This window comes from Typha latifolia, chromosome 4 (genome assembly GCF_019914945.1).
Source record: "Typha latifolia isolate L0001 chromosome 4, TyphaL0001v2, whole genome shotgun sequence".
NCBI lineage: Eukaryota > Viridiplantae > Streptophyta > Magnoliopsida > Poales > Typhaceae > Typha > Typha latifolia.
This window is the reverse complement of record NC_133089.1, coordinates 5,799,213-5,812,643: the sequence shown is the minus strand read 5'-3', so window position 1 is coordinate 5,812,643 and position 13,431 is coordinate 5,799,213. Positions and strand designations below refer to the sequence as shown.

The following is a 13,431-nucleotide window of genomic DNA, read 5'->3' as shown; positions in this document are numbered from 1 at the left end:
AGTTCGTAATACTTAGTAGCATGCAGTATTGTAAGTAGATAGCACATGCAAAGGACTTCAATGTGATCTAAGGACAATTATACTCCATCAACTAGCAAATGATTCGTAGTAAGTTAATAAATCAATTATCACTAAGAGTACGTACTTCTTGTTGGATATGGGTGTGCATGCATGGACACATCCAATGCCAATAATCCAGTCTATGCCATACTTTAAGGAAGCACTTGGAGTTAACAAACTAATAAAGCTCAAAGTTTAAAAATGGGAAGGTGGACAGCTAGATAAGATCACGAGATCCCAAGAGGAGTAACAAACAATCAGCCTTGTGGTTCATTTCTTTGCTTAAGCTGCGTAAAGGTGCATGACTGTCTCCTGGTTAACTTTGATATGCATATTCTATTTATATTAAGGGTTTATAATCTCCAGAAATGAGATTGAGATGATCAATCCGAGTAACTCCCAAGCTGGCATGCATTATTGAAAGAATAGTGGCCATTTTGTTTTCTGGATGGACATAGCTACCCATTTTGTTTCTTTTGTATCACTGCATCATTTAAACTTTAAAAGAAATTGCAACTACTTATGTTATTAATCTAGTAAGAGTTAAAGTGATTTTTTAATAACACTGAAATATATATATATATATATATAAAATTAAACTCTCTTTTTTAGAAGAAAAAAAAAAGAAAATGAGACAAGGGCAGGCTTGTAAAACATGAAAGGATCAAAGGGCAAAAAAATTCCTCACAAGGATTTTTTTTTTCCTCTTTTTTTTTGGTTTTTTGGTGTGATTGTGTGGCAAATTTGCAGTACTTGAGTGTGTCCTGCCATGGCTTTTAAGATAGTATAAAATTGTGTGCTAGGCTGGAAGGGCAGTGTTAATTTGACCATATTCAAAGGAAGAACTGCACATCTAGGTGTAAGCTTTTAACTCCCACCTAACCGTACGGCTGGCACTCACATGCCTGTTCCTTAGCATCTGCTACACGTGGCAGAAGCCAACATCATCCAGGTGGAGGTCATAAGTGCGTATGTATGTGTGTGGTCAAATTGACCCAAGATGGATCTCTCTCTCTCTCTCTCCTCCTTTTGGAATAAAGAAAGAGGAGCTCGTGGGATGGGATTCTCTCTCCATCTCTCTTGGTCTCCTACGTTGGTAGCAATGCCGGATTAATTTAATAGATCCAAAAGGCTTATAAGATAGGTGTCTTTAATCCTTATTATATGTTCTCTTTAACCCAAAGTTTGATCCAAAGGTCATTGATTAGTGTTGGTTTATTTTATTTTATTCTAGCATCAGAGCTGTATATTTCTAGGTGTATCAGGATGCAAACAAGCGTTACTGGTCAAGAGTCAATTGAGTAATTGCTACCCTAAACTCTAAAGTTTGGCAACATTAGAAGCTACATTTGGAGCACTGTGTATATTTAAGTATTTAATACAACTAGGGTTGTTGGTTGAAGAAACTCGTAAATACTTTTGAGAAATTTATATAAAAATATCGTATACTTTCTGTTGTTATTATTATGCACATTTTACCGTATGAATATTTATCGTCAGATAATAATTAAAATAATAAGAGAAGGAAATAATTGGGCCTTATCTCTATGAGGCCAGATTGACCCAACAATCATATCTCCTCTCTTAGCTAGAGCGAATTCTAGTCTGTCCTTAAGATGTAACCATATATATATATATATACTATGAGCTTTAGCCATGGGAAAAACAATTTGAATTGATCACTTATCTCCCATGCAAATAAAATGTTCAAACTCTTGACCTTGAATCGATCCAGTGGAGTACCTATATCAGTTGATCATGGCAGGTTCATTACCATCTTAAAGGAATTGTTGTTAAACATTTTATGTTAAAATGAATGAATCTAGCCACCATGCCTGTTCCCACTGAAAACTTTTAAAAGTTATTAGTACTATATTCCTTCATATCACAATTGCCCTTGAAATCTGTTGTCCATTTTAGAATTTTCATTATAGTTAGTTTTTAATAAAATATTCATAGAATATATCTAATAGATAGTTATTGAAATGAACAAAGCATACAAAAATATCATTTCTTTTGATATTTAGAGTGTAAAATATTTATTATTAATTTTTTATTCTCTTCAAAAATTAGATTTTACTTTATTCTACTATGCTTTCAAATATTATATAGTCATTTTAAGCAACTCATACAAGGGTCAGAATAGTATTTTATTAATCTATATTCAATTTTAATTATAATTAGTTAACTAACAAAGTGGTGTTTTTGAAAGAGCTGAGGGGCCATTTGGATTGATGTACTGTAAGATGTTATAACTGTAGAAGCAGCATATACTATGAAATCTACAATAATAGAACATATCCATCAATTTTACTCCATACAATAGTAACAAGAACATTTAACACCTTTTCATTATCATAAAAGGTTGAAAATTTGTGTTTTGACATATATTTATTTTAAATGGATGTCAAAATACTGCCAATATATCTTGTTTGACACTTTGAGCGACCTATAAACCAAATAGTTAATCTATTTCGTTGACAATAATAATATTTTACAGAAATGCAGTGGTAAGTATGATATTTTCAAAAGCATTGATATAAATTTATCTATTCCGTTATTCTTTAGCATAAGTGTAGGGTTATGATACACCTATAGGTAATTCTTATCATATCTTTTGTCTATTTTTTCTTCTCCTTGTTTTTACTGGCACGGTTTTTTTTTTTTTGTTTCCAAAACGTCACTAATCGAATTCCCTAAAGATGCTTAGATGATAGTTAATGTTAACAAAAACTTCTTTTATGTCAACTTATGCCATTTTACAGAAGGTGTTATTGTTCTTCATCTTTCCAACACTAAAAACAGAAAGATTGGCTCCTTGAAATTTCTATGCTGCAAATTCTAGGAAATTAATGTAATTAATTGTTGCAATAAAAAATCTTTCTGTTAGTGTTAACATACTAGGCATAAGAAGTATTGATTGATTCATTAATTTATGGATATTTTAACTTTAAACTTTTCTCTAATTCGAAACAGTGCTCCCATCTCTAGCTACTAGTATTGTCAAAAAAGCAATAATAATATAAATTACGATGTCCAACAACAATAAAGGAAAATAAAAGGGAAGTAAACATAAACAAAGCATACACGATCACACAGAGAAAGCTTCATATGATCACTTATGATCAATAGCCATACTAGCAAGGAGTTATTCTTTAGTTGTGGCCAAAACTAGAAGGCCACAATTCTCAAACCAAGCCTCTTCTGGGCAAACTCCACAAGGTTGTCAATCTCATTGTCATCTATATACCCATCGCCGTCTGCGTCCGCCTGCCGAATGCCACGGCTGCTCTTCCAACCGCTGAACCTGCCGCGGACGCTGCGGATGGCTCTCTGCAGCTCTTCGCGGCTTATTCGCCCATCCTTGTCCATGTCAAACTTCTTCAGCCATTCCTTGAACTCCTCCACCGTCATGTCGCCGCCGTCCAAGGCACGGGCCGTCGTGTTCATGCTCTTGATAGCCATTGCTGCTTCTCTGTGTGCTCTTCTCTTAGCTGGTTACTGCTCTTTTATAAGCAAGTAGTAGCTAAGCTACGTACACTTGCATATTGGATGAGTAGGAATCTAATGCAAGTGGAGTCAAAAGTTATCAAAGCGTGGAGTTGTGTGGATGGCGAGAGAAGATAATATTCAAAAGTTGAGATGAAACTTTAAGCCTTTGATTTTTCTACATATATTCAAGAATATATTCCATTGACATCATCAGATTGTTCAAATATTCTCCTTTACAGGTGTTTGGTCACTGGGAAGAGAGAACTAGGAAATTTCTTTATGTGATATGTAATGCTTAATTACTTTTGGTTGTTCGGTTACCGAAGGGCATGATCTATTTTCAATATATATTTATGCTATTCTTCTTTGTGCCAGCTTTTCTTCCCATGGCATTTTTGTAGTAGAGTGCTATGTTTTTGGTATTCAAATGATTCAAATTCGGAGTTTGAATTTTTTCTTAGAAAAAATTATTTAGATCTGATGAATTACATCCAATTTGTGAGTTTGAATTACCTTTTATTTTTATTTTTAATAAATAGAGTCTTATAATTGGTACCCGGAATTAATGTAAGAATTTTAATGCTATTGAAAATGAGAAGTTCATGCACGAATAAACAGATTGATGTTTGACCTTTTAACTATTATTTTGTATCATTTTCATCCTCTCAAAAAAATAATATAGACAGATAAACCCTCTAAATATATCAATACGCACCCCGCATTGATATATCAATTAAATTTTTGATAAAATTAATTTAAAAAATTGGACTAACTTAATAAAAATACAAAAATATTCTTGTTTACTTCCATATACTTCCATATTTTCTTTTAGTGACATCTATGGCAATTTCTCCAAATATTAGATCTAAACATTTTTTTTTCTAATTTCTTCAAAATCTACTTGTAACAAGAGAGAGGAAGAAAAAGTATGATCATTTTTATCCATCTAATTAGTTAACTAATTTTTTAAATATTTTCTAATAGAATTTATAAAGGAGAGACTTAGTGATACAATTAAATAATTCATGTAGTGTATCTATCCACTTTTTGCCGTGAAGAAAGTGATATAAAGTAATAGTTGAGGAAGTCAAAAAATATAAACAACAGTATTATGAAAATAGAAGTAATTAAGAGGAGCACCACAATGAGTATTATGTGCATGTTATAGTAAATAAGACGAGCCTTTACGTAAGAAAAAGTTAGGTACAATGAGTAATATATTTCATTGTAAATGATGAGAGAATTGAGATTCTTATTGGCGGTGGCTTGAACAGGGTTGGTATCTTTGATTGATAAGAGGCTGAGAATAGAAGCAAAAGATGACGCTGATTTTATTCGCCATTTTTCTAGTCTTTCTGTGGAATCGAATAAGGGAAAGTTTTTTCAAGGTGGGTAGGTATTTGATTTGATATTTATCCACCATCGTGTTTATATATTGAAGGCGAATAGGATCCTTCTGCCAGTCTTTCATCATATCAAGTGAAGGAGAACTTCTTTGTGTTTATTATAATTATTATGTCTTGCTACAGAGAATATTATATCCAGATATTATACATAATTTTCTAGATTTTGCAATCAAGGCTACGAACCAAGATCTAGTTTCTCCTAATAAATCGGTCATACAAGGCCTTTATTCGCAATACTATAATATCCTTAAATAAATAGATTATTCAGAGGATTTAATATGTCCATTAATAAGTAAAGTTTCAGATAAAACCTTATTTCTTATTTCAATCTCGGGGTTTCATACCAAATTAAGCGTGGACCAAAAAAAAAAAACTTCTCATTCATATATGATAGGATATTTTACATAAAAAAAACACCATATTTTTATTTTTTTATTGTTTAAAACCTATTATATTATATTATTATTCATCATTCGGCTCTAGGATTTTCCTTTTGATGTCTCAAAACCATTCTGGATTAAATTTACGATAATTACAATTAATAGAAAAATATTATGTTACTTTTGAAGTTAATTTTTTTTTATCTTAACCTAACTAAAAAATGACAATTGATAGTGCATGAATGGCGGGATGTTTTTAAGATATTTCAGATAAAATGCAAGGATTGAAAGATTAATATCGATAGGATAGTGTGTAAACGTACTGTTGATGACTTTCCTATACGATAATACTTAAAAGATCCTATGATGGCTCAAATTAAGCGTGAAGTAAAACTAAACAAGCCTTGATCAGAGCTAGGCCCGATCAATTAAGCTCTCCTTAGTTACAGTTCTATTCAATCTGGCGTACGTGATAGGTCATATGTGGTGGGTTGTGCCACACCCACACATACTCTTCCTCTGTCCATTTCTATGGTATTACCTTTTGTGATTGGACCTATCTAACATGCATTTAGATCGGTAAAACTTTTCGTGATTAAAAAGGATTGGATAGGTTCATTTCTATCTATCTATATATATCAAGATATATGTTGGACCTTCCAAATTAATTAGTATCTTTTTCTCTTCTAGATCTTGCAGATTGCCAGGACTAGTACTAGTCGGTTATAAAGTCAACTCATGGAGAGTCAAAATAATAGCTCAACCTTGAGTACGTAATAGCATATATTAGTCTCAATAATCTCACATTTATGACAGTGGGAAACTGGACTACGTGCAAAGTCCAAGGCGCATGTGATCACATGTGCAGACACAAGTCTCGAGTTGAGACAATTTCTCTGCAAGTCTTTTGTTATTGAGAGCAGCTTACTGAGATCTAATGTAATAGTTTCCCCTAAGATTAATATAAAACATCTTAATTTTGGAACACTCAAAAGTTAAGATCGCATGCAATACTTGGAAGTGATTTAGATCCACATGACGTCGATTTGAAAGAGCTCGCCAAGTTTTGTGAGGAAGGTATGGATATGAATAGGATCAACAAGAGCCAGAAGCCGTCACGGGATGTGCTATCGGTCTTCGGAGATGCGAGGCCTGGGATGGTGTTGGTGGCCATCTTTACGACTCTTCCACTCCTCGTCTTCCTCTCCGGGGATCGTTGGAGCTCGTCGTTGGTTTGGCTCCAGGGAATCACTGTCACAGTGGTGCAACAAGGTACGTGCCAGTTAATTAATTTCCCTATTAATCCCATCTAATCAACGTTTTGTAATTAACTTAACTTGATCGATCGATATATATATAGGCAGAGAAGAGCCAGCAGCAACTGCAGCAATGAGGGATAGACTTATCGGCGGCCTCCTCTCGCCGGCCTTCGAGGAGGCCACGTGCCTTAGCCGCTACCAATCGGACCTCTACCGCAAGGCCTCACCCCACACCCCATCCTCCTACCTCGCCTCGAAGCTCCGTAGCTACGAATCCCTCCACAAAAGATGCGGGCCCAACACCCCGCTCTACCGCAAATCCATCGCCCAGCTCACCTCCGGTCACAGCATGGGCCTCATGGAGTGCAACTACGTCGTCTGGTCACCCTTCAACGGCCTCGGTAACCGTATGCTGACAATCACCTCCGCCTTCCTCTACGCCCTCCTCACCAATCGAGTCCTCCTAATCCACCAAACCGACGATTTGGCCGACCTCTTCTGCGAGCCGTTTCCGGGGACCACGTGGGTTCTGCCGTCGGCGGATTTTCCGGTCAAAGATCTGGGTGGCCTTCATCTGGGCTCGGAGAGGAGCTACGGCAATTTGATGAAAGATAAGAGAATTAAGACCAGTGATGGTGTGATGGCCGAGTCGATGCCGCCTTACGTCTATCTGCATTTGGAGCACGATTACCAGCACTTGGATCGGTTGTTCTTTTGTGATCATGACCAACATGTACTTGGGAAGGTTAACTGGTTGCTGCTCAAGTCCGACATGTACTTCGTTCCGGGATTGTTCTTAATCCCACAGTTTGAAGACGAGTTGAGATGGTTGTTTCCGGAGAGGGAGACGGTGTTCCACCACTTGGGTCGGTATCTCTTCCACCCCACCAACTCCGTATGGGGAATGATCACCAGGTAATTACATATGTTTTTTTTTTCCTTAAACATATTTTTTCGCATAATTATGATTGAAAACTTCTTTTTAAATATTGTAATTATCATTAGAAGCATTGGACTCTTCCAGAACTACTATTTTATATATTTAAATTTAAAATAATATACATGGAAGGCTTGCATTTGAAGTAAACAAATGCATCAAACGACGAAAATGCTATTTTTTTTTCCTCGAAATCTGATTTTGTTAAAAGTATTAATACTTGGATCGTGATCTAGATCCTCGAAATCACAGATTGACATTTTCAATAGAATCCAATAATTTCAGCGGCTATTTTTATAATTTAAAGAATGTCCTGATAATTATACTATTTGAAAAGTTTTCAGTAGCAATTGTTAATGTTTTCAGTAACAATTTAATAATTTAAGACTTTATTAGTCTATTAATTTAATATATAATTTATTTTTCTCTAGAACTAATATATTTTTAAAATTTTCATGTCGCATCAAAAAGTAATAATTATATTTTAGTCTAATTCACAATCAAATGCTATATATATTTAAATTAGTTCAAAGTACTTAAATCAAAATTAAGAAATAAGATTAGCTAATCTTATTCGGAGCTTAACCTCAAATAAACCAGGTCTAACATTTTATAAGTTTTTGGTCGACTAAATATCTAATATAGCATTAGAGCACAATTTAAACTTCATTTAACCTCATTTAATCCCATATTTTTTTTATATTTTTGTGCACGTGAAAAAGTGTGTTAAAGTTATGATATATATATTATTAATTATTACTTAATAACTTTTTTTTCGGATAAAATCGTTTAACAAATACCCCCAAAAAACGTCTAACAATAATTATTTAAGAGAAAAAAATTCCTTACCCATCAACAATACAAACATTAGATAAATTTGGCATCATTCTGTAAGGAGATGATTGTGAGGTAGTGACAAACTACAAGGGCTGACAAGTTGCCATCTCATGCATCCTATTTGTAAAATGTTTGTATAGTGTTTGCAAGCATAGAATATATATATATATATAAAACTAACTTATAATTGACCAGGTACTATATATCTTATCTTGCCAAGGCTGAAGAGAAGGTGGGGATCCAAATCCGAACCTTTTCACGGCATCCCATCTCATCCGATGATTTCTTTGATCAAATCCTTGCATGCGCTCGCCAAGGCAACCTACTTCCTGACATCGACGCCAATGTAAGCTTTCCTGCAACCAAAGATGCAGCAATTAGAACAAAGGCAGTGCTAGTGACTTCCTTGTACTCCACCTACTCCGACAAATTGAGATCCATGTACTACGAGCACACTACCAGCAGCGGCGAAGTCATCAGCGTATACCAACCGAGCCATGAGGAGCAGCAGAACTCGGAGAAGCAATCACACAACCAGAAAGCATTGGCCGAGATATTCTTGTTAAGCTACTGTGATGTTTTAATCACAAGTGGGTGGTCTACGTTTGGATATTTAGGTCAAGGCCTTGCAGGATTGAAGCCATGGATATTGCTGAGCCCAAAGGAGAAGAAGGCGCCGGAGCCGCCGTGCCGCCGAGCCATGTCGATGGAGCCTTGTTTCCATGCACCTCCCTCGTTTGATTGCAAAGCAAAGAAGAATGTTGACATGGGGACGCTGGTGAGGCATGTGAGACATTGCGAGGATGTAGATCATGGCCTTAAGCTGTTTGATTAAGCTAAGTAATTATAGATCTAAACATTTGCTTTCAACGACCTTCGTTAAGAACAAAAGATGTCAACCAGTTCAACTTTGTGGCGGCGTGATCAGCTGCCAGTTTATATCATACTTGCACTAAAACATATTAGTGCAAAAGCATGCATCTTATGAGTAATTTGAATAGAGTAAGAATTTATTTACGCACGCCTTTTCCAATACAACGATAGCATTGCACATCTAATAACTATGTTGAAAAATTAAGGCTCAGAATTAAGTAGATATGCAGCACTGATCAGCTTCTTAGTTTATCCTTGTGAGTTGGAATATAATTGTGAGTTAAGAAGGCTCTGTTTCCTATCCTGGAGCAATTATGTTCTAAATCTGTGTTACAAATGTCTAATAAGTATCTTTGAGGGCATTCCAATTAATAATGGTAAGATAATATAATTTTGAGCAAATTCTTTCAATCGATTTTAACCTACATCTACGTACTTTAAATTTAAATACTTAATACTTCATGTCATTCAGACCAAGTTGCATCCATCCAAAACTAATCTTATAAATTTACCAAACTACCCTACCATCGTTGCTGCTAGGCAGATTGTCTTTTTAATTTTTTGGTTAAAATCGAGTCAAACCATAAGATTCTTGTCCAAGAATGGGCATTGTCTCGCCTGTTTCGGTAAATACAGACATATATCATGCATTATGATTCAATTTGCCGAAAAAAGTATATACATAATTATCACAAGAGAATCTACGTATGTTTTCCATATAGATATTTATAAATGCAGAAACTACTATAGACTGCACGGATAGTTTCAGAGAAATCTTTTTGGTTTAGTAGAAAACCAATACAATGCTGAATAGGAATGCAAGATGTTGCCTTCAAGTGAAGAACCATGAAGTACACAACTAACGTCCCTTATAGAATTAGTTGTTGTCTCACTGTCCGCAGCTTTGTCCGAAAGAGATAAAATACATTTCAAAAGAAGCAGAGAAGATGCATAACAGAGGATGCACAAGAATCAAGAATGCATTTGAGAAAACCATTTATCAATAGTAGAATGATAGAATCCAAAGGTATTAATTGGAGACTATCGTAATCTAACATCCGTTTATTCATACATAGAATGGAAAAGGACCTACAGGCTAACAGGGGTTGCATTTGTATATGGTCATAAACCTGGTGCTCAAATATTGTTGCATTTGCTGAATCTGTTTTTTAAATGGATGCAGATGATGTGTATGGAAAGCTAAAGAAAATAAATAGTGATCTCCCTTCTTAATTTTACTAATGACTAAATGATTATAAATAAAAACAGAATGAACATGTGAGCACTTTAGCTGAAGATGTTCATCAGAATGATGGAAGGCCAGATGCTTGTCGTAACTTTTCATAAGAAACCCAGAATACAAACTGCCAAGGTCCAAGCCTTGCCCATGTTGGTAAGAAACCCTTCCACAATGCTGTCATGCCTTCCAATTTGACAGTTTTAAGCAAACAATCATAAGAATTCTTGTATAAAGTCTTTGTTTCTTTGCCTGAAGCTTGATTCATCATTCTAGTTTTGACGATGTCTGCTGGACAGCTCAGAGCAGTTGCAGAAAGACCAGATGCAATGGATGCCAATGTGTGCGCAAATATGTTGTCGTCACAAATCCTTTTATCAATGAAAAAATGCTTTGCATGGTCATAGCATGTCAATTCTCCCATGTTGACAAGAAATGCTCTTTGAGCGTTAGGTACCACCCCCCTCCAAAGCCCTAGAAAGCCTTCAGCCCATACAATCTTTCTGAAGGCATCAAAGATTCCTGCATACCTAGGTTGGAGGCCTTGACTCAAAAGACGGCTATCTGCTTGCATCCTAACCTTTATAAGATCAGCTGGGCTTGCCACCACCTGCACTATAAGTAGTGGAAGTCAGATGATGTAGATCATATGTCAATGCCAGTTGTCAAGAAAGCAACATAATGGTCAAATGCTAAGCTGTTTTAACTATATAGAATCATTTGATAGATGGACATCTTTACAAGTTTAACTACACTGACGTTATGTGCCTTGTGAAAATTTTGGTGGCAGTTTACTTAATCAGGGACAGCTGCCCTACCATTCTAGACTTATTTGGAGTAAATAAGTGATCATCCTACAAACAAGTCACTTCCAAAAGTCTTGTTTTCAATTCCATATGACCGTCAAACATGTGAATCTTTCAGTAACTCAATAAGCTAAAAAGTCGGAATCCTATTAGATGATTCAATTTTATAGACAAAAAATTCAATAATTCGAGCATGCCTTACTTGCTTGCTTTTCTTTGTTCAGCTGTGTCAAACTCATTATATATGAAAACAAGTGCTGCAGATTTCTTGTCATACTTTGCTTATAAAATGTTATAACAAAAACAAAATCAAAATATCAAGGGCAGATACTTATCACCAGCTCTCAGGGTAAACAAACCTCTAGAAGTTGGAATGGAACTCCAAGCTAGAGCTAAATTAGTTCAGAGAAGAGGAGGCTAAAGTCAGCTGATCCCTAGAAAATTTCTAAAAAAATGGACTTAAAGCAGACAAAGGACAAAATAAAGGATAAGATAAAGCTCAATTTGTCGATGCAAGAGCTATGCAGTATTTTCATCCTACCATTTGAGTGTTTGGTTCATCCTCTCCTTCTTAAGCTACATGTAACCTGGCATATATCATTCCTTCTTTTCGGCAAACTAGTGATTGTTGTTAGGCATGCTTGGACCATCTTAAAATTCTTAACATCTTATGCTCCCGTGGCTTGTCCAATAAGAAGTAATTTTTTTACTTTCTCTGTTCTAGTAAAACCACTTTTCAAATCCCAACATCTCCTTCCTAGTAGCACCGAGATTTTGCACATATTCTTTCCTTGTTGCTTAACATTCCAGCCATCTTATAAACATTTCCGTGCAATCACATACTAGCCGAAGGATCTCCATTTCAATTATTTTACTACATTTTTATGCATAACTTATAAACTACTCTTTCTTTGTTATCACAAGGTTTAGTATTCCAATTTCTAAGTTACTTATTCCAATTCTAACTTCGCTTTCATCTTATCAAGAACACATAATCCCTACCATGTGATCTCTTTTCAAGTAATTTGTCTTAGGTGTTTTATAATTCATGCAGGCAGGCAACAAAAGCATTTAATCCTATTGTTGTAATCCCATTTGTTCACTCCTAATCTTTTCTCGCACATTTGTCTTCACGATTATCTTTGACATGTTCACAATTGTAAGGGCCTTCCATAGCAACGTAGGTAGAGAGTTCCTTCCCTCGATAGCCAGTTTACGCTGGGAAAACGAGTTTAGCGACTTCAATCAACAACAGGACATATCTTTGCAAATACCAAAGAACACATCTGATAATTTAAGAACTAATTTGACGATATCCCACTTTAATCTCTTCATTAAAGAACTGTTCTACCACTTAAAAAACCGGATCTTGTTAAGTTGGTACCTGCGCAAATACGCCGGAAGCCCCTCCCGCGAGAGCCGTCCCGAGTACGAAGCCATCAGCGGCGACGCCACTCCTAAGATACTCGTAGCCGACGATGCGGATGGGGGTGTAGAATAGATGGCGAAGCACGGCAGGAGAGAGACCGCTGTAGAAGCCCACAATCCCGCCTTTCCTTGAGATCTCGGAGGCAACTCGAAGGGCGTTTCCGGTAGTGGTGGTAGTCTTGGATTGGAGTTGGAGTCTCGTCTTTATGGTGTCTATTGGGAAGGTGGAGGTCTCGGCCGCAGCAGCTGAGAGAGAGGTGAGAGCAATCTTGGAGATGATGTGGATCTTCTCACCATCTCTTCCGCCGCCATTGGTGCGGCTTCCCATCTTTGGGTTAATGGCATTGGCAGGAGGGAGGGTGATTGGTTGTAGGTAATTAATGTAGGAAATTAGCGGTAAAATTATAATTCTTTCTCTAATTGCAACAGTAATCGTAAGGGCAGAAATTTCTGATGGACATAATTCCGAAGGATTAATATAATCAGAATTTTTATTATAAATGCAGTGACCCGTCCAATAATTTATTTATAACAGAAATAATCTCATTCATAATTTGAATAATTTATGTAAATCCAAATAAATTAAGAAATTATTTAACTCCTGAGGTGTGTTCACGAACAATAAAATTAATACTAGTATAAATTATTATATTATTTAGTTGAATGATAGTATAAATAATAATAATTATATTTAATGTGATATAAAGTTAATATTA

General features: G+C 35.7%; 3 protein-coding genes across 3 annotated transcripts; 1 reads left to right on the top strand and 2 right to left on the bottom strand.

The window, feature by feature from the left end:
- Positions 1-3,060: 3,060 nt before the first annotated feature.
- LOC140787566 (uncharacterized) lies at positions 3,061-3,561 on the bottom strand. The gene has a single exon (XM_073136556.1). The coding sequence runs from the start codon at positions 3,523-3,525 to the stop codon at positions 3,232-3,234; it is 294 nt and encodes a 97-aa protein (XP_072992657.1). The 5' UTR covers positions 3,526-3,561; the 3' UTR covers positions 3,061-3,231.
- Positions 3,562-6,238: 2,677 nt separating this feature from the next.
- LOC140787170 (galactoside 2-alpha-L-fucosyltransferase-like) lies at positions 6,239-9,360 on the top strand. Its single transcript, XM_073135954.1, has 3 exons — positions 6,239-6,610; positions 6,699-7,512; positions 8,567-9,360. The coding sequence occupies exons 1-3, from the start codon at positions 6,418-6,420 to the stop codon at positions 9,204-9,206; spliced, it is 1,647 nt and encodes a 548-aa protein (XP_072992055.1). The 5' UTR covers positions 6,239-6,417; the 3' UTR covers positions 9,207-9,360.
- Positions 9,361-10,227: 867 nt separating this feature from the next.
- On the bottom strand, positions 10,228-13,061 carry LOC140785703 (mitochondrial uncoupling protein 3). The gene is made up of 2 exons (XM_073133665.1): positions 12,672-13,061; positions 10,228-11,091 (listed from the first exon to the last, which is right to left on the bottom strand). The coding sequence occupies exons 1-2, from the start codon at positions 13,041-13,043 to the stop codon at positions 10,549-10,551; spliced, it is 915 nt and encodes a 304-aa protein (XP_072989766.1). The 5' UTR covers positions 13,044-13,061; the 3' UTR covers positions 10,228-10,548.
- Positions 13,062-13,431: the final 370 nt, after the last annotated feature.